At 34.0% G+C, this 25918-nt stretch overlaps 1 protein-coding gene across 2 annotated transcripts in view; it reads right to left on the reverse strand.

The window, feature by feature from the left end:
• Positions 1–360: 360 nt before the first annotated feature.
• LOC128989377 (uncharacterized) overlaps positions 361–25918 on the reverse strand; it is a 100489-nt gene continuing 74931 nt past the window's right edge. For both annotated transcript variants that reach the window (XM_054411275.1, XM_054411269.1), the window contains exons 11-17: positions 22203–22255; positions 19549–19620; positions 18616–18741; positions 15650–15806; positions 12236–12455; positions 3482–3642; positions 361–730 (exon numbers count right to left, since the gene is read on the reverse strand). In XM_054411275.1, the coding sequence (XP_054267250.1) occupies positions 528–730; positions 3482–3642; positions 12236–12455; positions 15650–15806; positions 18616–18741; positions 19549–19620; positions 22203–22255 (992 nt within the window). In that variant the 3' untranslated portion in view covers positions 361–527. The remainder of the gene's footprint in view (positions 731–3481; positions 3643–12235; positions 12456–15649; positions 15807–18615; positions 18742–19548; positions 19621–22202; positions 22256–25918) is intronic.

Below are 25918 nucleotides of genomic sequence, written 5' to 3' on the forward strand. Positions count from 1 at the left end.
GCCATGCGAACGAGCTCAACTTGGAAATGAACGAGCATTGACATAAAACTACTTTAGGACAGGACGACGTCTGTCGAGCCAGCTAGTCCTTAATAACTGTTACCATACTAAATATGAATGCAAAAGGTCATTTTAGCCCGTAGTCACAACTGAACTTTGGTAAACACAAGTAGTAAAAAAAAAACAAAAGTATGTCTGGCAAAGCCGATGGGCAACTGCTAGTGTTTTTATAAACATGTCAAGTAGGACTTTTTATTGATGTACAATTCTGTTATACACGATTTTTATACCTTTTTGTATTAATATATGTATACAATTTCATTGTTTAGTATTTCAAGAATAAACACAAAAAAAAGTCCATTTGTCACTGATTGTGTTTTAAATCAAAAACAACTAATTACTTAATATTAAGTTATTGCAGCACACTTTTAATAGTTTGGGTAACCTATTACACAATAGGAACTACCATTGAGGCTTATCAGTCTTCACTCAGACATTTGCACTGTATTGCCCATCAAAAGGTGGAGTTAATCTGATTGTTGAGATGAAGATGGAATATCACCAAAGTAATCTGCAATTTCTTCATGTCGGTCTGCAGCTGCTGCTGCTTCTTGCATTTTTGCTTTCCTTTTTTTCTCTTTGCGGTTCCTTCGAAAATTTTGTCTTTTATTTCGCTTTCTGGCAACTGGTGAATATGGGACTTTTGTTAAAAACCCACGTGCTATTTCCCCTGAAAAACACATTTCTTTAGCATCTTATATGTTACATATAATATGAGTTACAAACTAATATCAGATGTTTCATTGAGCCAGGAGTCCAGGACCATTTATTAACAGCCCAATGTTTATTAAGCCCAATTATTAAAAGCCTTCAATATATTTGCAAGGATACGATACTGCTAAATGCTTACATAATTTACTCTGAAAGCATTTTACTATTTCAATTATTGAGGCATTGTCTTCACACCGGTATAAATACTGCTGGGCCGGATTTCCCAATAGGCCCGGTAGGCCTGGGCCTATGGCCTATGGGCGAGCTCCCAGAGGGCGCACAGCCGAGAGGAAAATATTTTTTAAATATCTTAAAATTAAAATAAATATTCGTTGCTCTTAACATATTTTGGAGTTGATTTTAAAAAACTCTGGCTAATAAAGCATTCTGATTTCGAAGTTCATTAGAAGAAATAATTGTTAGAAAATTTAAACTATTTTTCAACATTACGAATCAATTTCGTTACAAAATAGGTAACGAACATTGGTTTTACGGGAGTAGGTTGTAGGGATGTTGACGAGCGCCCCAGCGGTACACATCGTATAACCGGCTTGGCACTACTGATCACTAGGGGCGCATACGTGCTAGACACTGTTACCACCCTTACCTCACAAAACAAAAGTTATTAACTTATCTTTTGATTAGTTTACAACAATCTGTAGGATCAAGTTAAAATATATAATACATTGTGTTAAATATTAAAAAAAATATAAATTTGTCTTTAAAATTAACGAAAAAATATTATTTAAGTTTGCAATAGGTTTTAGAAAAATTCAATACCATCCAAAGCAAAAATAATGCTGTCATTTTCTCCTAAGCTCAGACCTAAGGATCAGGATGGTTGGCCAAATATTGCTTTGTTTTGATTTTGCAAATACTCGTATAATCTAGATGCAGTACCACCATAGATTAAACATAACTCAAGTAGACTTTTTATCACATTGTTAATTCTAAATTTTTGTTTATGCCTAGTTCATGTTGGTGACAAAGGATGTTGGTTGGCGTGATTTTGTTTCTATTATTTTAGGGTTATTTGTAGTTCTATGATGTGTGTTTTAATTTCTTGTAATATAACCAGGAGACGACTTATTGTTTATGATTAGATTGTTTTAATTTGGAAAAACCAGGATTAAATAACGATAATTGTTTTCAGCTAATAAATAAGGATAACAAATCTACTAAAGGCGCGTGTTTAATCTGCGTGTGTTTAATCTATGGTATCACGTACTGTATGGAGTTTATGTTTTGGGCCTGGAATTGGAATCAATGACCATGTTTTTGTGCAGGAATGATCTGTGGCCGTAGGTTGAGTTGTTTTGTTTCAGTCTCAGTCCCACAAACGTGAGCATTTACTAAAAACTTAAAATTGCTAAAAACGTTTAAGACGGCATTTTGTTTTAACGCTATTGCTAAACTTATCAATTCTTCAAAAAAATTTCAATGATAAAATTTAATGGAGTGGTATTCAAGCAATTACCATAGGCCTATAGGCATTATATAGTTTTTAATAAAGGTTTGAAGGAAAAGTTACTAAATTGTCTATTGTCTATTGTCTATTGTCTATTGTCTATTGTCTATTGTCTACTGTGACCAGACTTGGGGGCGGACAATTACTTGGGCCTTGGGGCGCCAAAAGCTAAATCCGGCCCTGTCAAAATGGAAAAGAAACTGCTGTGTTTGCAGTCATTTGGACACAAAATTGGTAGGAAAAAGAAAAAAAGAGCCATACGATGTATTTGTTGTGGCAAGGGACTGTATGGGATTTGTTACAACCAATACAATTTTTTGAAATAATAACAAATCCTGTTTGTAAATTTTTATTTTTGTTTAGTGATTTCATTACATTTTTCCATTTAGGCCTCATGAGTTTTTGTAAAAAAATAATAAAATTTAGTAGACCCACTTTTTTAATACTATGGAAGTTTCTATTTCACTATGAGGAATCAACAAAAATAAGGACTTAAAAACCCTACACAAAAACCTATTTTTAATTTTTTAAATAGTTTATGGGAGAACCTTACTTTTACAATAAAATAGTTTGTTTTAAAGATAAATTGTTTTAAAATGTTATGATTTGGATTACAGACATATGGAAACCGTCTTTTCTCAATAAAGGAGTCTTTTTTGCCAATATTTTCAAATTTGCCTAAAACTTCTTCATTTTCCAAGGTGCTTGAAACTTGTTCTTTTTGGGTTTGGTTGAGAGCAAAGTAGGGAATTTGAAAATGACAACAGTATACGCATACCCATAATGTTTTTAGTTGTTCAAACATAATACTTTAGAAAAATAAAAAATAAAATGTATTAGTAATGAAAAAGCTAATTTTTATTTTTATTTGGCATTGGTTATTTTTATGTATAATTGCATAGAGAACAAAAGGAAAAAATAAATATGCCTCTAACTGTTCAGACAAAAAAGATAAACAAATTCTACCAAACGCTTACAAAAATTACTTAAAAATCCTGAAGTTTTCAGCTAGTAGCCTACAATGTTTTGGCTTGGATCAAAAATGTTTAGCTGAGTTGTGTTTAGCTGTAGTGTAAATGGTTTAGCTGTGAAGAGTTAAAAAGTAAGCTAGAGTAATAATTAGTGAATTTAAGGCAGCTTAAAATCTTGCAAAATTCTTTACACTAAATGTAAATATAAATTACAAAAGCAATATTTTTTTTAACAGAAACAAATATCAAGTTGGAACTGTCATCAAGTTACCTGGTTTTTTGTAAAATTTGGCAGGAGTAAAGAGAGCTGGAGCGACTTGGTCCCTGTAGTGTAAGGGAGTCAGTACCACAGGATCTATAGGTATTGCTGGAGCATTGACTTCTGCACTGTCCAACTCACTGCAATACTGTTCCAGGCTGAACTGTGACACTCTGCAAAAGAGAAATTAATATAAGACAGTCCAAGGTTTGTATTACAAATTTTAAAACAAAAGATTACCACTGCAATGTTTTGTCTATTTAAGTCTTCTAAAAGTTGTTGTGCACATCTTTTATTTGATCTCTTTACACATTTTTCTAATTTTGGCACTATAAGAACATTTCAGTCAATTTAAATTTTCTAAGAGTTGCAGCACACGATTCTTTTGTTATATGTTCTTTTTACACATTTTTCAAATTTTGAGAACATTTCAAGTTTGGTAGGATAAGCTACATTACTGCTGTGAGTTACAAGGCCAGGTACTTGAGTATTAAACGGAGGCCACCTAACCTACAGTTTCTTAACTTAGCTATGATAATACTGATTATTAGTAAACCTTCATTCGATGTTTTCACTATCAGCAAGGTTGGTTAGGTTAGGTTATGATAGTTTAATTTTATAACTGATATAGCTGACCAGACACAGTGACAGGCGATGACAGGTAATGGCGCGCGCTCCGGTCAACGACCCTGACCTTGGCCTACTTGGAGGGGATTCTGCGAGTAGACACATGACTCATCTGATAACACTCGACTCACAACAATACTAGAATAGTTCTACTACAACATCTATAACAATTTAGCCCTCTATAAGTGCCGCGGCGCGTTTCGTAATGGTGGCCTCCGTTTAATACTCAAGTACCCAAGGCCAAAATAACAGTGGTGTAGTTTCAGAGGAGGATGCATCAGTTGCCACAGGGCACAGAGATAAAAACATGCTTAAATGTTATTAAATTTAACATTTTTCCCCGTAATTCCCCAAATTTAACTTATAACAAAGTTATATGAGACAATTCTCTATACAGTACACTCCCGATTAACCGAGGTTGTTGGGACCAAGGCTACCTCAGTTACCGAGAATCTTGTATAACACGTAGGCGTCTTAGATTTTAAGGTTAGGGGTTACGGTACCACTACCACATTAGAAAGTCAAAGACTTGTAAAGTATGTTTTAATAGCAATGCATAGTGAATACAAAATTATCAATAACCAGGCTATCCCGTCGTGGTTTGCTCACAAAATTTTAAGTTATTCGACCCCTTAAGTTAACTAAGAGAGAACTTCTTCATTTACAACATTAACTTTCCTTCTACCAGGAGCTTTGAACTGCTCACTCTGAAACTACATACATAATACTTTGGCCAGAAAATAATTCCCACTCTATCTCCTTTCATATAAGTTTACATGCATAAGTAGGGTTTATTAAACCTAATTTTCAAATAGTACTGTCATATCTCCCATATCTTTATTGGAGAGTTTTTTTTAATATCTTAAAGTAACATAAAACCCTTGCACAATGTGCAGGAATGTGGATATAACCCTCAAAGGCCCTAAACAGTTGCAGCTCTACAGTGTCTACTATAATGTTTACCCCAAGTGAAATGCACTCATGCATACAATCAATCTTTTTCATCCAAAGATTCTGAATCGACTACTTGTATTTTCATGATTCTTCTGTTTACAAACCACTATTAATTAAGTTTGTTTGGGATTGTTGCTGAAGGTCTAAATCCCAGGAGGTCTAATTAGAACTTTGGCATACAATTTGCATTTTGTACTTGTTGCTGAGGGTCTAAACGGGCAGTAGCAGAAAGTCTAAATACCGGAGGGTCTAAGAGTACAGTCAATAAAGAAAACTTATCCACTGTCCCTGTTGTCTAAAACAGGAACAGTGGATAAGTTTTCTTCATTTACTGTACTGTACTTTTAGACCTTCCGGGATTTATACCTTGGGTACACAACCTAAATTATCTAATAAAATGTTTATAAAATGTGAGTTTCTGTGGGTCTAAATCTCGGAAAGTTGTATTAGACCTTCAGCATACGGTTTGCATTTTGCACAATGCATTGTCCAAGAAAGTTTTATAAAATATGTATCGTTTGACTTATGTGTTGGAATGCATTGTTTATTTAACTATTCTGCCAATTACTTATATGAAGTAGGCTCCCACATTATTGTTTTTGAAACATCACAGTTCATTTGACAAAAATAAAATGGAAGCAAGACAAAGAAGATTGATAGCTTCAAGGTCAAGCTATCCGTTTTTACTGACAATCGGCTGCTCCTTACATATCTGGCTGCTGTGCAATTGCAATGCCACAACAGTTTGTGATTGTGCAATCAGTAATCATGACAACTTTAGTAGCCTGTGATTGGGTGATTAGTAACCATGAGAACTTGTTGAATGTTGTGTGTATGAATAGTATCTCAAGACAGAATAGAAGAACATAGATAAAGAAAGCAATGTTTTATGTCATTGTTATCTTTCTTTATCTTATTTTAAGACTGTTATTATTATTGCTAAGTACTATGATTTTATATTTGTTTATGAGTTATCTGATGTTTTCTGCCCTGAAACAGCATAAACAGCATGCTGGACAGACAGACTAGCAGTAGGAACTAGACTTTCTGGTTATCTGTCCTTTACGTGATTTATTGCTGTACAGTATTTGGAATTATTTTGTTAACCGAATTCCCCACTACCAACAAAAGGAGGAGGTTCTCAATTTGTTTGTGGCAATGTTTTAGCGAATTTCCCTATAGGGAAGTAGCTATTACCCTAGGTGGCACGGTAAGACCTAGACCCGGGACCGATTTACTTTTTCATTTTTATGTCCCCAGAGGCCAAAAACACTATTCGTTCAAATTTTTATATATGTATATATATAGACTTATATATATATATACGTCCGTGAACGCGATAACTTGAGTAATTTTTGTCCGATTTTGATGAAATTTGGTTTAAAGGTGTAAAGCGGGATAAACTTGAATGAGTTCGCGAACCAGCACGATCGGACCATGGGAATGGGACTTTACGGGGGGTTTTATGGGGTAAAAATTGGTTTTTCTCACTTTTGACCCTCAAAACACAAAATTTCCCAATTTCTCTTTAGACCTTTTTAAAGAGCTTAAAAAAACAAATAATTTAGTATATAAAAGTATTTTTGTTCAAATATTGGTAACGGAGAAAATTTAAAAAATTGTAAATTTAAAATTCCCATGTTATTCTTATGGAGAATATTGTCAAATGTTGTAGTTTGCTTGTTTATGGATATATTTTGATCAAACTTAGCAAATTTATTTATTTTGTACTAAGCTATCAATATTTTACTCAAAAACACACTTTATTAGTTTCCTTGTAGCAGCAAACCTAGGTACTCGTTAAACCTAATGTTATTAAAATATATTTAACTGAAAATCAATTCAGACAAATGGAAATTCGCTTAGTCGGCAGGTTTGCTGCGGCGGGGGTATTTTTTTTCTATGTATGTTGATGTTCACCAATTTATCTGTGATTCTTTTACCGATCAGTGTGGTTCCACCACCAAAATAACCAGGAGAGTTTTTATTTGGTCCCATATATATATACTATGTTTAAATGTATGTGTTTCGGTGAAAAATGCTGAAAACCACAAATAATTAACATTTGTTTTGTTTATATTTGTGCAGAGAAGGCAATAAATAATAGTAACATTCCTACAGCTGTTAGTTGAAACCATTTAAATGAAGCTACAGACAATTCTTCATGAAACAGTTGCTTCATATTGATTAATAAACTTTTTCTTGCCATGGAGCCTAAATAAATTACATTGAAAAAAAAATTCATTTTGTTTTGGTTACTATAAAAAAGGTAGGTATTTTAACATTTGACCTGATTTGTGTATACAGTTATTCTGTTTTTAGTATTGAATATTCTGACTTATAAAAACATATATGTTTTAGTGAATAGCTGTATGATATTGACAAATAAAGGTGTATTGTGAAAACCAAAGCATTCATAAAAGAGGTCTAAATATAAATTAAATGCAATTATTCCTTACACGATCTAAGAAGTGTGAGAGCGCATAATCGTCAATCGTCTTAAAATTGTGTTAAATATTTTAATTACTAAACATTTATATGCAGATGTGGAATTGTGTTGTTATTCATATGTGTTTATTAACATATGGTGTTAGAATATTATTTGTTTAGTTTTTGTTGGTAAACATTCTGGATCTTGATTTTATTGTAAAAACTACCTAATAAAGTATTTGTCTTATTGAACTATATTTTAATTTAACTTGCGATAACACTACATGGTGGCAGCGGGTTTTTTATTGTTTTAGCAATACAGTACATAAAGATGAAAGGTTTTAGTGTTCCTTCCCCAGAACATTTTGATTTTAAAGGAGAAAACTGGTCTAAATGGAAAACCCGTTTCTTGCGCTTTCATGCGGTATCTTAGCTCTACTATGCCTTCAGACCACTCTCAACCAGCACTGCAGACCAGTCCTTCAGAACACCTCAGAAGATCAGAACCTTTCGATCATCCTGCAAGGAAATCGCAGACAAAACCTTTAGCGAATCTAAGAAGATCAACAAGACAATTCAAACCTACCCGGAGGTTCGATCTTTAAAGGGGAGATGTGTTGTTATTCATATGTGTTTATTAACATATGGTGTTAGAATATTATTTGTTTAGTTTTTGTTGGTAAACATTTTGGATCTTGATTTTATTGTAAAAACTACCTAATAAAGTATTTGTCTTATTGAACTATATTTTAATTTAACTTGCGATAACACTACAGGAATGATTATTAATATTCTCTACCCAGTTACTATAACATATCAGTACTATTATGCCTGCTTTGGAAAGTCCTATAGGAAGATGATTTGCAATTTCGACTAGGCTATATCTTGAGCAAACAAAACCCCTACCCGGCTTACACCACTTTTAGCTGGACCAATCTTTCATATACATATTTTCCAAAGGTACTATACGTGATAACAACCAATTTTCTACTTTTGAGATATTTTTTAGTGCTGGTAGCTGACGAATAACTCTCATATTGTTCCAAAAGGCTTGAGACATTACTGTATTTCTATTTATAATGCAGAAGTACACCGATTGCAGGAAACGATGATGTCTGACATTTCAATGTCTCTAGAAAAGACAATTAGTTTTTCATTAGGCCTAATGTAATGGACAACTCTTTGTTTTTTAGGGAATATCTAAAAATGTTTATTTTTATACCCATTGATTTTGTAACCTGAACAGTTGACTCAAGCAGTTTTAAAATACTGATTGTTCTGTGGCACTTTTGATTGTTTCAAACAGTTTTGCTTATCAAAAAACCTCACGTAATTAGTATATAACAAACTATACAATCACTAAAAATCATGAAATAATTTATTTTTGTAAAAAAATACAACCGACTTCAAGCGCTCTAGAAAGAATGAAATAATTTCAATAATTTTGTATTAGTCAAGCTCGCGTATTTCAAGTCGGTGTGGCTCTAACTGCAAATATTATTAAAATAAAATATTGTGTGTGTATTTTGAAAATCAATAAATTGTAGCTGGATAACATAAATATATAAAAAACATACTGAACTGTTTTGTTTATATATCAAAGGAAGTTTTTTCTTGTATTTAATGTTTACTTCAGAATGAATGCATTATGAAAATAACACACACTAATGTTTTATATGAATAGGAAAATAATTTAGTTTGATATTATGATAGGGAAAAGAAGCTAGTTTAATATTAAAACGTTACTTTTCCATGCATTATAATCTTTTTAAAGATGCTCGTTAATACCACTATAATGCCGATCTTTGATTACGGTAATAAAATAACACCCAACGCATAACTATGAAAAATACATGCAGATTAACATGTTCCCACTGAGTGACGCCGCGGTCATTGCCACAGACCGAGGTATACATTTGAATCTTACACATAGACCGGCTGTCACTTGCATAACAGTACACACAGACCACAGGCGAAAACCTGTAAAACAGTGATCATTTACATTGTAATACGCTACAATCGTGTTTGTAAATAAATTATTCTTGTTTTTTTGTATTTTTTATAACCTTTTATAATGTCACATATTTGCGACGCCCGGTCTACAGCAAAGACAATAGTGAATATTATTGTGATCGGTGTTTTAGGGTGGTTGCCGAAAATTGAATTCAAATGCCCAAAAATAGTTCAGCAGCCGGGTATTTTCCAGGGGTCAACTGTTTTACCCACAAAATCCTAAAACCCGGGTCAGCATCGGCGAAGTTAACCCTTGTCAGGAGATGGCTCAGGTCGTTATTCTTAGACCATAGAACACTCAGTTCTGTCTTCAACGCCTCATCACCGCCACTCCTGAGGGTCTGTCGAATCTAATAGAAAGGCGAAACTTCCTCGAAAAGCGCAATCTGTTCCGACGGGGCAGCATGCGGGTGTCAGGGTATGGGGTCCCTGGTCCCAGCACAACGACTCGCTCGGAAACGAATAAAAACGACGAAGTGATCTATTTCGACCCTAAACTGTGCGGGTGTCAAGGTATAGTGTCCCTGGTCCCAGTACGACGATTTGCTCGAAAACGAATAGAAACGACGAAGTGATAGATTTCGAACACTAAACTGTGCGGGTGTCAGGGTATGGTGTCCCTGGTCCCAGCACGCCGACTTGCTCGAAAAACAAATAGAAACGACGAAGTGATCGATTTCGAACGCTAAACTGTGCGAGTGTCAGGGTATAGTGTCCCTGGTCCCAGCACGACGACTTGCTCGAAAACGAATGGAAACGACAAAGTGATCGATTTCGAACACTAAACTGTGCGGGTGTCAGGGTATAGTGTCCCTGGTCCCAGCACGACGACTTGCTCGAAAACGGATAAAGAACGATGAAGTGATCGATTTCGAACGCTAAACTGTGCGGGAGTCAGGGTATGGCGTCCCTGGTCCCGGCACGACGACTTGCTCGAAAACGAATAGAAACGACGAAGTGATCGATTTCGAACACTAAACTGTGCGGGTGTCAGGGTATGGTGTCCCTGGTCCCAGCACGACGCCTTGCTCGAAAACGGATAAAGAACGACGAAGTGATCGATTTCGAACGCTAAATTGTGCAGGCGTCAGGGTATGGGGTCCCTGGTCCCTGCACGACGAATTGCTCGAAAAACAAATAGAACGACAAAGTGATCGATTTCGAACACTAAACTGTGCGGGTGTCAGGGTATGGGGTCCCTGGTCCCTGCACGACGAATTGCTCGAAAAATAATAAAAGACAACGAAGTGATCGATTTCGATCTTAAGCTATGCGGGTGTCAGGGTATGGTGTCCCTGGTCCCTGCACGACGAACTGCTCGAAAAACAAATAGAACGACAAAGTGATCGATTTCGAACACTAAACTGTGCGGGTGTCAGGGTATGGGGTCCCTGGTCCCTGCACGACGAATTGCTCGAAAAATAATAAAAGACAACGAAGTGATCGATTTCGATCTTAAACTATGCGGGTGTCAGGGTATGGTGGTGTCCCTGGTCCCTGCACGACGAACTGCTCGAAAAACAAATAGAAACGACGAAGTGATCGATTTCGATCCCTAAACTGTGCGGGTGTCAGGGTATGGGGTCCCTGGTCCCTGCACGACGAATTGCTCGAAAAATAATAAAAGACAACGAAGTGATCGATTTCGATCTTAAACCATGCGGGTGTCAGGGTATGTTGTCCCTGGTCCCAGCACAACGACTTGCTCGAAACCGAATAAAGAACGACGAAGTGATCGATTTCGATCCTAGCTATGCGGGTGTCAGGGTATGGTGTCCCTGGTCCCTGCACGACGAACTGCTCGAAAATCAAATAGAAACGACGAAGTGATCGATTTCGAACACTAAACTGTGCGGGTGTCAGGGTATGGGGTCCCTGGTCCCTGCACGACGAATTGCTCGAAAAATAATAAAAGACATCCTCTTTCAATTTTGCATCAAAAATCATCATAGAGCCGTGCCGACTTAAAATACGTGAGCTTGACTAATACAAAAGTTTACTTTATTGAAATTATTTCATTCTTTTTAGAGCGTTTGAAGTCGGTTGTATTTTTTTACAAAAATAAATTATTTCAGTAATAGTTTGTGTAAGCTGTGATTTTAAAAGTTACAGTTGTTATTACTACTGAACCAAGGTTAATGACTTAACATATGATTGCGCAATAGCCTACTAATTTTATTTTGATAATGTAATATAAAAATTATCACATTAGCATTCATTTTTAGGCTTTTACAATTTTTACAGGTTTTTTATGTCACGTTGGATTAACCGTGGTTTTAGTTATCCATGGCCTCCCTCCCCCCCCCCCAAAACCCTGGATAATTGAGGTTCTACTGTATATGATTCTTGTGTGTAGGATATGCCTACCTTCTCACCGCTCATAAATTGTATTACACACATCTCTAAACTACACTTTACTATGTACCTTAACTAATATCCCTGATGAATTTTGGGTACTCGGTGTTAACAAAGAGTGAATGTGTAAGTTCCCCTAGCACACTTAGAAGCTTACTGATCTACTATTGATGTCAAGAATGCGGTGTTACTCCCAATACTTAAAAATCTAGGTTACATTTTGGGTAACCCTTGTACCTGAGTGTTTTTAGGCCATTGCCATTTTAGTAGCTTTGTAAGAGAATGGTCCTATCTCCCTTTTTGTTATGTAGCACAAATAGCATCTGGATCCAGAATTGAGCACAAGAAGGATGTCTACACAATAGGGATGGTATTAACAGGACTTACCCAGATCCTTCCTTGAGCAGACTAGCAAACACCTCCATCTTGGGGGTGTGGTGTAGCATATATCGGCCCGGTGGTAGGTCCACAAGATTAGTCAGTACAGAGTAAAGAGGATCAAACAGCTTCTGCATGTTCTTCACATGTGGTTGCAGCGCAGCCGTAATGTCAGCGATTGTTTTCACTTCAGCCAACATTAATTCTTTTGTGTGTCCAATTGTGCGAACTGTAGTAAAAAATGTGTTAGTATTTAAACTTTATTGGGTTCATATATACTAGCTGTTGTCGATATAACTAGATGGGTGTTGTTGGTTTTCTGAAAACATTTAACAGTAAACAAATGGGTGTAGAATAATCCTTGTGACAACCAGAGTTTTTGAGTTTTATTGAATTTGTTAGAAAATGTAATTAAAACATTAAATAAATTAATTAAATGACAAAAAGTTAGTATAGCTTCAATCTTTTTCCCTGTTAACATTTATAACTTAACACCTGAACTCGTAGGACCTACATCTTATAATTTTTAATGGGATTTTGTTGAGCTTAAACGTTTTGCTACATGATATTTAAAGTTAAAAAGAAAACGAAATGTTATTGTCATTTTGATACGCTGTTCTTATCAAACTCTATGAATTCAAGAAATATCAATAAAACTTAATTAATAGTTTAATTGAAAACCACTAAACAAATTTCTTCAAACTAACTATTTAAGCAAAAATTAATAAGACCATAGTTATTTGTGCAACTAGTGAGCAAAGGGAGCAATTGATTCGAGAGAAATACTTACTCACGAGCCGTAGGCGAGTGAGGAATGGTTTCTCGAGTGAGGCAATTGCACTTTGCACTCGAGTTGCACATTATATTTTTCCTACAGTTACCATAAAACAAATAAATTGGTAAAGAAACGTAACATATTTTTACACAGAAGTGAACTTTTAATATGACATTTAATGTGAAGTAACAAATACAACAGTACAACAGCTGACCAGCTGATTTACAGCCAGTGCTGCCAACGTATTTCGCGCGCATACGAATTTGTCTGCATGTTACGCGCTCACTATTTCGTGCCTTCACGTTGCAAATCTGGAGTGAGACAATGTTAACATTGTCTCATTGGCCACTTTGCTTTCTCAAATCAGTGAGAGAACATGTACATTGTTAGGTAACTGTAGGAAAAATATTATAAATTTCACCGTTTTGTTAGAAACTAGAACCTGAGGCCTGTTTCATAATAAACTACAAACTAATATTATATTATTAGTAAATCAGCTGATTGCCCAATGCAAATCTAATGGAAATTACAAGTTACAGCTTCTAACTTGTAGATTATTATGAAACGGGCCCCTGTTATAATAAAACAAATATTTTTTATTTTTATTAACTAAAATTTAATAATCAAAAAAGATATTTTTTGTTATAAACTGAAGCAGTGCGAGCAAGGGATTTTTTTACTTAGCCAACCCTGAACCTGGCTTGTGGAAAAAGCTTGAGCCTCAAGCTTTAGTTTTGTTTTGTTTTTTTTTAGCTAAGCTTTTTTATATCATGCCATATAATAAGTTAATTCTTCACAAACCTTCATTTTAAAATGCAATGTAGTGTTCTGATGTAAAATGTTGTATGTACAATGTTATAAATGTTATAGATTTTTTTTCAGTATATAAAGATATTACAAAAACGGAACTTAAGTCTAGAATAAATATCATATCATTTTCATTCTTCAAAAGGTAATGTTTTCTGAAAGTAAGTATTGTGTTAAGACTATTTTCCGTTCAGAAAATGTAGGCGATTTGAGGGGAAGTTCCCCCACTACTTTTTTTAACTTAATATATATGGTGCGTGTGATTTACATTTTGGCAAACCTCAGCTGTTGAGCTATTATTTCAAAGGTAGGTTAAAGTGGGGGTGAGGGGATGCACAATTTGTTTTTCAGGATTAATTTTGCCAACAGTGTCATTTAGAGGCTTCTGATTGACTATAACGAAGGTTTAGTAAGTAATTGAAAAATTATTTTTGTTCATAGAATAAAATTATAAATACCTCAAATTCAATTTTATATTTTTTTATTATGAAATTAAACCGTCATAACCTAACCTAACCAACCAAACGTGCTGACAATGAAAAAATCTAATGAAGGTTTATTAATCGAAAAAAATAGTTCTGTTCATAAAATAAAATTATGAATGCCTCAAATCCTATTTTATAATTTTTTTATTCTAAAATTAAACTATCATAACCTAACCAAACTAACCAGACTTGCTTATAATGAAAAATCAAATAAAGGTTTAACAGAAAAAAATATTTCTGTTCATAAAATAAAACTATAAATGGGTCAAATTCAATTTCATAATGTTTTAATTATAAAATTAAACCGTCATAACCTAACCAAACTTGTTGATAATGAAAAAAATCCAATACAAAAAAATAGTGCTACGGGAGGGATTTGAACCCGGGTCCTTCGAATCTACAGCCCAACACTCTAAACTCTAACCACTACACCACCGAGGCCTATGGCATCAAACGTATCGTCGCGGTAATGATGTTCCCTCAGCCAATCAGAAGTCTCAAAATAATACTGTAGGCAACACTAATCCTGAAATAAAAATTCAGCTGAGGGGATATATTTCTTCCCCTAAAACTGCCTAAACTTTTGTGAACACAGTACAAGAATATGTTTGCTACACAACTAAATACAGTATTCACATAATAAATAAATATTCTAACAATAATTAACTAAAAACATTTTAAACTTGAAATAGACTTGGAATAAAAGTTGTAAAGTCAAAAGATATGTAGGTAAATATTTTAAAATTATGAAAATGTTTCACAAATAATATAAGTTAAAAATTTTAAATAAATAATTTTTAGGAATAGTTTTACAACAGTAAAAACTCAAATGCAAGCACCTCTTCACAACTTCATCAATGGCTAAAAGGTTTCAATAGAAAGTTTAATGTTTAGATTACAATCTATGTAACATATGTAATTATTTCACCGCAAAACCACAAGTTGAAATTATTGTGAGGTTTAAAGCATGCCTATTGCCTGGCATGGTTACCAATAAAACCCATATTGAATTTACTATTTAATCCTAAGATTGGTGTAGTATGCATTGATCACAATTTTATCATGATAATATTCTGTGGTAGCGGTAATATCATGATCATCTCCGGCAGTCAGAGTGACATCATCACTGTCTTCCCCGATCTAGCAAATTCCTGGATATATCTCTTGCGGAAATATAATCATTGCCCTCCAAAATTGCGGCAAAATCTTTAGAAATATCTCCCGCAGTATATAGTCCTTGAGAAATGCTCAATAAATAATTCACATTAAAACTTGAAAGTTAATTCAATTATTTATATCATTAATATTTTACATAGGTTTGTTAACCATTATTATTGTAATTAAAAATAGATATACCTCTAAGAAGCTTGCTGGCAGGCCTCATGTACAGGTCAACGTACTCTCTATTCAGTTCACTCTCAGTCATCATTGTTGCTCCAAACTCCGGCTGAAATTCTACTTTGGACGAAATGCAAACATCCTCTCTCATATTTCCGTTATTCTTGAAGTGAAACTGGTTAGAAAAAAACTTGTTTGAACTGAAAATTTGTAATAAATCATCCACTAACCCACTAACATTACAAGTCTGATGTTGACATAAGAAATTTCACTACAATGATTTTCTTTAATACAATTATTATTTGTTATATCTATAAACTAGCTACATTTTTAAAGATTTCACATTTAAATAACCAATAAGCCGGGTTTAAAACCACAACGTTGTGAATTTTTACAATCCTTGGCATATATAACAAATTTAAATCTACATTATAGATTCTTTTAAAATCCTCCATTCAGTAAAATAGGTTTCTTACAAACAAAAAGCCTATATTTTCAAATGAGGCTGTAGCTGTCTCTTTGAAACACCACATAAAGTCAATGTTAAAGGAAAGAAGTGTTAAGGACAACATAAACGGAAAACCATTCACGGCATAGTTAACCCTTGAAGGGTCAATCGCCATATTACGGAAACTTCGTTTTTGCCACAAGTAACAAAGCAATCCCGGTAACAATGCATACCAATGTATTCAGCAGATTCTGGGCTTCATGACACCAATAACAATGGCCGTTTTACAAACTATTTCTTTTGCCTTGTTTTTTTTTTTTTTTTTTTTTTTTTTTGCTTGTTTCTTTTTGTCATGGCTGCACTGTTTGGTGTTCATATCTTTGTTTTTAAAAAAGTTTAGCTATCATTTTTCAAATAAACACTATAGTTATTTGTGCAACTAGTGAGAAAAGTGAGCAATTGACTCACTCGAGAGAAATCCTTGCTCACGAGCCGTAGGCGAGTGAGGAATGGTTTCTCGAGTGAGGCAATTGTACTTTTAACTCGAGTTGCACATTATACTTTTCCTACAGTTACCATAAAACAAATAAATTGGTGAAGAAACATGACCTATTTTTACACAGAAGTGAACTATTAATATAACATTTAATGTGAAGTGACAAATACAACAGTACAACAGCTGACCAGCTGATTTACAGTCAGTGCTGCCAACGTATTTCGCGCGCATACGACGCCTGCAGGTTACGCGCGCACTATTTCGTGCCTCTTCATGTTGTAAATCTGGAGTGAGACAAAGTAATTAGAATGAGACAATGTTAACATTGTCTCACTGATGAGCGAATTGGCCACTTTGCTTTCTCAAATCAGTGAGAGAACATGTACATTGTTAGGTAACTGTAGGAAAAATAACAATACATTTTCATTTCCTCATTTAATTTAGAACACAATGTATATAACAGTTTTTTATTTAGTGTCTATTAATGTTTGATTTACCACATGTTACTCAGAAATAGAAACAACATTTGTACATCTTCTGGATTTGAACCCTGTATGAACTCAGTCTTGTAAGGTAAGGGTGTTATACTATATTTAAAGATATTCTATTTTGTGTAGTTCAAGAAAATATATATACTTATATGATTAGGTCTTCATTGAAAGTTATTATGGAGGTTTACGTAAAACTCTGCCTAATTACTCGTGACATTTGGAGGTTGTCAATGCCCTAGAGGGTTAAGAGACAAAAGTAGTAATTTAAAACTACTAATGAAGATAAAAGTTTAAGGTTGAGTATGAAACTCAAAATGTAAGGATTGGCTTGAGTGATCACAACTTCTAATGATAACATAGCTCATCTACCCTCAATTTTATTGATATAAAGATTACATATTCATCGATGCTAGACATTTTTGTTGTTTACACTATGGAAATTATGGTATGTCATTTTATATTTTGCCCAATCTATATAAATAATATTCTCTAAATCAATACCCCCTGGACCCAAAAAAGTGGTTTTCAAAGTGATGTCTGTGTGTGTGTGTGTGTGTGAGTGTGTCTGTGTGTCTGGATGTGTACAGAGCTAGAGACTACACCTGTGGTCCGATTTTGATGAAATTTGGTATGTAGGTTCTAATCCATGGTATCTTTGATTTTTAATGGGGATTTTCCCATAATAACCCGGAAAAATCGGATTTTCTCAAAAATGACCCGAACGATTTTGATAAAAATTTTGTATGTTGTAGCCCTTTAAATTCTGAACAAAATGGTACAAATCCCATTTCTGTAAAAATTACAGTTCAAAAATTATGGTAAATTATGTTATTTTCCCATAAAAACCCCCTAAAATTACGAAAAAATAGGATTTTAGAAAAAAAAATCTGGTTTTTGTTTAACTTAGTATGTTATGGTCCTTACAATTTTGATAGTTCTTTCATTTTTTAGAAATTTTGATTTTTAATGGGGATTTTCCCATAAAACCCCATAAAATAACAGAAAAATAGGATTTTCGCAAAAATTGCCTGAACTATTTTGATAAAAATTTAGTATGTTATAGTCCTTTATATACAGAACAAAATGGTACAAATCCCATTTGTGTAAAAATTACGGTTCAAAAGTAATTGTAAATTATATTATTTTCCCATAAAAACCCCATAAAATAACGGAAAAATCGGATTTTCCCAAAAATGGCCCGAACGATTTTGATAAAAATTTAGTATGTTATAGTCCTTTAAATTCCATTTCCATATATTTACTCTCACCGCTTACACATGATAAAGGTTGTTGACAATCTTATGGGAGAAAGTATGTGTCAGAATATTGATACCGTTTATTTTTGTCATGAGTTCAAAGTTAAATTTCATAATACTGTTACTGGACATATTACAGCAAAACCAAGTTTTTATAAACAGGCAAAGAAGTTCCACTTTAAATCATAGTCCCACAAGTTTATACATTTGATGAATGAGAAGAGTACATTTCAGTTCTGTTTCCATAGAGTTTAAATTACTATAACCTGAACATATTATGCCAAAAAACATACCACATGGCCATCAATTCTTTTCCTAACCAAGACATTCAAAGTCCTTTGTTCAGTTTTCAAAAACTGATTGAAGTTTGACTTATGGATCTTCCACATCTCGTACTGTTGAGCACAAATCTCTGATGCCTAATAAAAGTAAAAAGACAAAATTGTAAATATCAAGCAAAAATTTTACCCTCAGACTGAAACAAAACCTACAAATCTTTCATTTTTGCTGAAAATATTAGTGATACAGTTGAGGACAATTTCGACTGATGACTGGTGTGCACAATGAATTCGTTCAATCAAAATTAATTGTGGCTTTACTTTTAAAGCCCATACTAAACTCACCTAATACAAATATTGTGGTCAGTCAATTTTTTGTTTGTTTTTGGTGGAATTATCCAAGTTTCCCTGTATTATATTATTATAATTCATCCCTATTGCAAAACTAAATGTTAGGGCAACTTTTGCAACCCTCAAATCAAGAAATTAGTGAAAAAATTGAGGACAAGTGCCTAAGCCAAAAAGTGTTATATTGATATGGTAAAACATGAGAAGTTTTACCTTTTTAATATAGACACACTACCACGGAGAATATATGCTGTAATCTGATTTAAATTAAAACATTCCTTTATTGGCTACTAAAATTAGTCAAATTTGTTTAATTTTTTAACACATCAAAAGTCAATTTATTAAAAAATAGCTTTTATCAAATTTTATGTTCCCATTAACTATTTCAGTATTTAAACCTAAATAAAACCATTCAATGGTAGCACACTACATAAGAGGTTCATTCAACTGCATTCTTTCAGTAAAAGACTGGTTATCTGTTGGTCTAACTACTTCAGTGTCCAAAATCATCTGCGATTTCAACAAACTTGTTGCACATCAACCAATAAACCGAAACCAACATTTTCCATCAATACGACTTTCTAGGTAGTTTGTACCAACCTTTTTTAGATTTAAAGTCACAATCTTTGGCTGCTGTACTTCTAGATACTCAGGCTCCATTACGATGCTATCCTACATAGATCAAATAAAAACAGTTATAATTAATAAAAGAATCACTGAGAATGTAACAGCTTAACTGCATGATCATACTTACATGACAAAAATACTATCTAAATGGGTATTTTAAGCTGAATATGACTGCAAGACTATAGACTGGAGTTAGGTTATGTGTGTAGCGTTGTTACTGAAGCTATTTATTTGAGCAATTTTTAACACACTGATTTACTTTAGATATGATTAACTTGTCAAAATTTAAAAAACTCTTTGATATTTTTACTGTAGGTAAGATTTTACTTACTTTTGCCAGAAGGTGTCAAATGTAGTTAGTTCATGCTGTACATGTTTCAAGCTACTTATAGCTTATCTTCAGCAGCATTCTTGTATTTAAAATATCACATCAGCAGTATATATATACGTAAATTTTTAACTAATTTTTTTAAATATCATTACTTTAAAACTATTCTTAAAACCCGATTTAAACTATATACAGCAAGGAGCACGCGTTTTGTAATGAGTATCTTTAGGCCTATGCAGACAGACAGAGACAGCACAACTGCATGTTCTCATTCTCCCTTCAACCGCCTGCCTCTTAGTGATAGTGCCTTTGTGCCGTTGCCAAATGCCAAGTTGCCGCTTGCGATCAGCGCTAGGCTACACCATGGCTAGACTAGTGCCACTAGTTGCTCCAATGCTCACTTGACCTTGACGCGCTCTCTCTGTGTGGTGAATGTAGTTGACAATTGTTGAATTTTGGATTTGAGTACAGTGTTTGATGTGATGTTGTCAAGTCAAGCTGTGTTTGTAGACTGAGTGGACTTGCAGCTTTGAATATTCACAGAGAAATTGAAGTCACTGGTACGGAGGTAGTTTCTATTCTCAAAAGATTGTCCAAACGTCTGGATTTTGTTTTGTATCTGTAACTTTAACTTATATCTAATGTGTTCTAATTATATTTTCACAGCCAAAATTATAATTGCATTATTTATTCTCTAAATACCAATATTGTTTTAGTATAAAACTCATAATCACTTGTAAATTAATCAGATAGTTGGTTTTAGCTTACTAAATGATCTGACAGCAATGTAATATCCATTCCTTTTAATTACAGGCAGTGGCGTATACAGGGGGGTTTAGGGGTTTAAACACCCCGACATAAAATATATTTTTTTACAATAAATTTTTTTTTCCTCCACAGTCAAAAAATCTCTTTTATTTGTACCTAAATAGCCTTAAAACATGAGTTTACAGGTATAATTTTCAAGTTTCCCGGCGGAAGGCCCCCGGACCCCCCTCCCTGGGGGGTATTCCATACCACCCAGACTTCCCGGCAAAGTAAATACTTAAGAATCCCCCCCCCCCCAAATCAAAAGTCTGTGTGCGCCCCTGTCACCTGCCATACCGGGGATATCTTCCATGATCACGAAAACTGCATCATTTTTACTTTCGATGCGGCGAAATTGCCAAGGATTAGATCAAATTCTATTTTGTTTATTGAAAATATATTTTACCAAATATTTTCCAAAATTTAGGATTGTCCATCTCTCATTATTTAAAAATAATGTGAATATCAGATTTAAATATTATTGGTAGGAATTAGGAATATAAAAATGACAGATAGTTCCGGATTTCCCGGTCGGTGGACACCCTGTTATAACATAAATTATTTTCCCTATTTTTTTCTTCGTTACCTGGAGTACAGTGGCTATAATAATTTTAACAGACAATTGAATCAATATTTTAAGAGGTTAATTACTTTTAGAGAATTTCCCATATAGGGAATAAGCGTAGTACTCATGGTAAGACCTGGACCCGGGACCGATTTACTTTTTCGTTTTAAGGTCCCCAGAGGCCAAAAACACCCTCCATTCAAATTCATATATAGGCCTAAGTGTCCGTTAGCACGATAACTCGAGCAAAAATGGTACGATTTTGATGAAATTTGGTAGAAACGAGGAAAACTACATTTATTCGAACGAGTTCGCAAACCAGCATGATCGGACTATGGGATTTATGGTAGGTTTTATCGGGTAAAAATTTGGTTTTTGCCATTTTTGACTCAAAAAACATAAATTTTCACCATTTCTTTCCAGACCATTTTGTAGAGCTTGAAAAAAGAAAAAATGTGTATATTGAAGTGTTGTTGTATGCCTAACGGTTACGGAGATAGTAAAAAACTTTAATTTAAAATTCCTATTTTATTCTTATGGAAAAATAAGAAATAAATAAACTGTTTAAACTGTTGTAGTTTGCTTGTTTATGGATATATTTTAATAAAATTTTGCAATTTTGTTTATTTCGTACTAAGCTATCAACATTTCAATAAAAACACACCTACCTTCCCTGTCCTAGCAAACTTAAGTACTAATTTTAATGTTATGTAAATAGGGAAAAAATCTGACCATTTTCAGGGAATTTTTTTGCAGAATTCCAGCCAGGTAAATGGAAATTTGCTTAGTCTGCAGGTTAGCTACAGCGGGGGTATTTAGTCTCAGAGAAAAGTAAAGCTAAAACTCTATAAGTAATGAATGAACTTATAAAAGTCTATAAGTTATGAATAAGTGTGTAAAGATCAAAAATTTATTTGATTTACTTACTTTTATTTTCTTTTTTTTTGTTGAGATGTTTTTACTAGTATTTTTGCATGATTCTGAAACAAAAACAAGTAAAATAAAAACGCAAATACTTTAACTTCACTGTAGGCTTAATTAGGATTATTTTTAAATCATTAAATACACTCCTAGAAAAAACATATTAATTAGGAAGAATAGATTTTGTCAAAAAGATTTATTTAAACAACAAATACAGTAGAGCGTCAAAAATCCGAACCAATTGGGGGACTGTAGGTAGTTCAAATTACCGATTTGTTCGGATTTTCAAACATAATCCAGATATTCCTAATAGACACATAATTAGCCCTACAGAATTAAAAATACAGATCTAGGATAAGGTAAATTCTTGTACTCTGGTATTTTCTGGAAAAAATATGTAGAGTTTATACATTGGAAACGAACAAAACACTGACTGGCTCGGCACATCCACTCATTTCCTCGCCGGGCCCCGACTGATTGGCCCGCGAAATTTTAAAACATCTTTGTGCCAATTTTTCGGCAGTAGCCTGGGTGTAGAGATAAATTGATAATGATATCGATGCATGTCATCGCTTAGGGCCAAAACGAAATAGCGATGGCAGTGACACATCACGGGGGATCATGGTCAAGTTTACCAGACGAGTGATAAAGGAAAACCTGTTGACTGAACGATGTGTTAAACGTAACTTTAATACGAAAGACATTGGATTTGTGACCGGTCCAGCTAAGCGTGGCCAAGAGACAAGTCCTAAACGCAGCACGACAATTAAAGAAGGATGGACTTGTGCAGTATGTATGGGTTCAAAACGGAAAAATCCTTCTGCGTGTTGAAGAGGATTCAAGGGTAGAAGTAATTACGTCAAAGGATCAATTTGAAGATCTACGTAGAGTCCGCATTGCCAGCGTCAGCAATATCCTGGCAGCAACAGCGTCCTTAGCCGTGAATACTTAGCCGTGAAAATGACGTTTTGGTTCAAGATCAAACAGAAGTTGCAAATATGTTCAATGATTTCTTCCTTACAATTGCAGATAAGCTTCGAGACGACATAGTCTCAGATATTGATGGAATTAATACTTCGAACACGTTTACAACACAAACCTATTCAAACAAACCCATACTTTTTTTTCCTACAAATACATATGAAATTAAAAATATAGTAAGCGCATTAGAAGATAGAAAAGTTCCAGGTTTTGATGAGTTAGCACCTGTTATCATTAAAAACATCTTAGACAGCATTGATAATGTATTGGTTCATTTAATAAATCTTAGTATGTCTACGGGTGAATTTCCCAATATTCTAAAAAGAGCTGTTTTAAAGCCATTGTACAAAAAGGGCGATAAAACTAACCCCACTAACCCCACTAACTGCGTCCTATAGCCTTACTTTCTATCTTATCAAAAATAATAGAAAAGATTGTAAAGGAACGTTTGATTAACTTCCTGAATAAAATAAATTTCTTTAGTAAAAACCAGTACGGGTTTAGAAGTAAAATGAACACAAGTAATGCTGTGTTAGATTTTATGTCTCAGGTTTATAATGGAATTATTGAATAAATCAAGGTAAATGCTGTGCAGGTATCTTTGTCGATGTAATGAAGGCATTTGACACAGTAGATCACTCCATTTTATTGTCTTGAATGTATGAAGCAGGTATTAGCAGGCCTGGACTGGCTAGGTCCGCGATCGCGGAGGGCCCCCGGCTCAAGGGGGCCCCGAAGGGACCCCTTATCACTTAAAATTTACAATAAATGTTGTTGCTTGTTATAAGTTATCATATTTCATAGTTACGTTTTGTTAACATTTTCCAAACTAGAGAACAGTGTTTAACAACTGTTTGTATCTTGCCGTTTATATAAAGGCATACAGCCTACTACTGTAGCCTATTGTTAGTTGAGTTACGTTGTTGAAGTGTAATACATAGTCTGCGCGGTGACTTGTGTTGTGGCTAGCAGACAACGGCAAAGTGATGCTCTATCAGATCAGCTGATTACTCAGCATAAAGACAGCGCAAAAAGACAGGAAAGAAGAAAAAGATGCTGGAATTTGTATTGAGAATAATATTGATCGTCAACAGTCAATGCCGCTACCGATATCTATAAGTGGATAGGAATAATTAGAATGTGAAAATCGATTGACAAAATTTGACCATAGAATTTCCATTTTTTTTTTACACCACCACATCTAAAAAGCAGTAACATTAAGGTCAGCTACTTATATGCTTGCGTTAACAGACAAAACACGGCTAGCACATAAATCCAACTGTTAAAATTTCTAACACAAGAAAATTCAGAGAGTACAGCTAGTATTGCACCATGGACAATCCGAATTCAATGTCAGTCAACCATCTACTGCATCGTCTTGCCTGCATAAACATATTGTGATATTAAGGGCATTAATAGTATAGTATGCTCTATTGGAAAGAAAATTCTATTTTAAATTCATGTTTTTATTAAGAACATAAAAGCTTTGACTATTAATGCAACTAGAAATTCCATCCCCATATTAAATTTGTAGCCAGATTTTTTAAAGTTTATTATTTTAGTTAGTAAAAATAATCCTCGGTTACTAAGCCTAACTAAAGCTGTAGCCTATTTTGTCAGACTCAGCAGAATAATTTAATCGTGTTCTTTAAGAAGGCCTACTGCAAGGCAAAATATAAGCGGTTAGAATTTAAACAACAATATATAACTTGGTTATTACTGGTAATTACAACCATACACTAACCAACAAAAGTGGGCTTATTGACTTTTGTAAATTGTGAAGGTCTTTTTTCGTGTCTAGTTCATGTTGGTGACACTGATGACTAGTGTCGACGAAATTTTATTCCTAATATTTTAGGGCTAATTTTGTGATTTTTCTTTACTGTTCAGTTATATAACTAGGGGACGAGTCATTGTTTATAATTAGATCGTTTTATTTGGTTAATTGAGTTTTTAAATAACTGAAGTAACAAGAAACAAATTGTTACAAAACACGACCTCTACAGTACACCGGATAGAACTAACAGCAAAATTGTCCTCTGCAGCTGATCCATAAGGATGAGCAGTCTAGGAAGTATGTTTAGCCCATCTAGTTATATATTGATGGTTTATCTTAACTATGGTACAAACTAATGTTCTTGCGTTACACGATTTTTGGCCTATGTGTGTATGCGTTTGTGAGTAAATGTTCAGCCTGTAGACAGTGCTGATTGAAAGTGTGTGTAGTGTTTGTGAAAATTCCATGTGTTATGACTCATGTTATGTGTATTTGTAGTTCAATATTTTTGCTTCTTGTTAAGTAGGCCTACTGATTAGTACAGTCTTTGTCTTTTTAGTATTATTTTTCAAATCCCTAAAATCTTTTTGTGATTATTATTAACACACAAATAATGTTGACACAATTTATTAACTTTGGTGTGAATAATACTGCACTTTGAACTACGTTATAACACTTATTGACACTTCTACAGTATGTGTATTATTGTATTGTTGTAGTATCCAAAAAATAATGTTTTTTTTTTTTATTTTAATAAATAACAAAGTTGGTTTTAATAATAAATCATAGGCCAAGTAAATACCCAAATATTTTATAAATACCTAGCTGAATTTCTTCCTTCTTATAAATGCCAAAATAGTGAGAAAAAAAACTTGTTTACAAGAACCTAATAAAACATAATCCACCGGTAGAGGGCCCCTTCACAGCATGTAGCTGAGGGCCCCAAATGGTCCCAGTCCGGGCC

Source organism: Macrosteles quadrilineatus, unplaced genomic scaffold, assembly GCF_028750875.1.
Source record: "Macrosteles quadrilineatus isolate MER2022 unplaced genomic scaffold, UCM_ALF_1.0 Scaffold_1__1_contigs__length_201487025, whole genome shotgun sequence".
NCBI classification, from domain to species: domain Eukaryota; kingdom Metazoa; phylum Arthropoda; class Insecta; order Hemiptera; family Cicadellidae; genus Macrosteles; species Macrosteles quadrilineatus.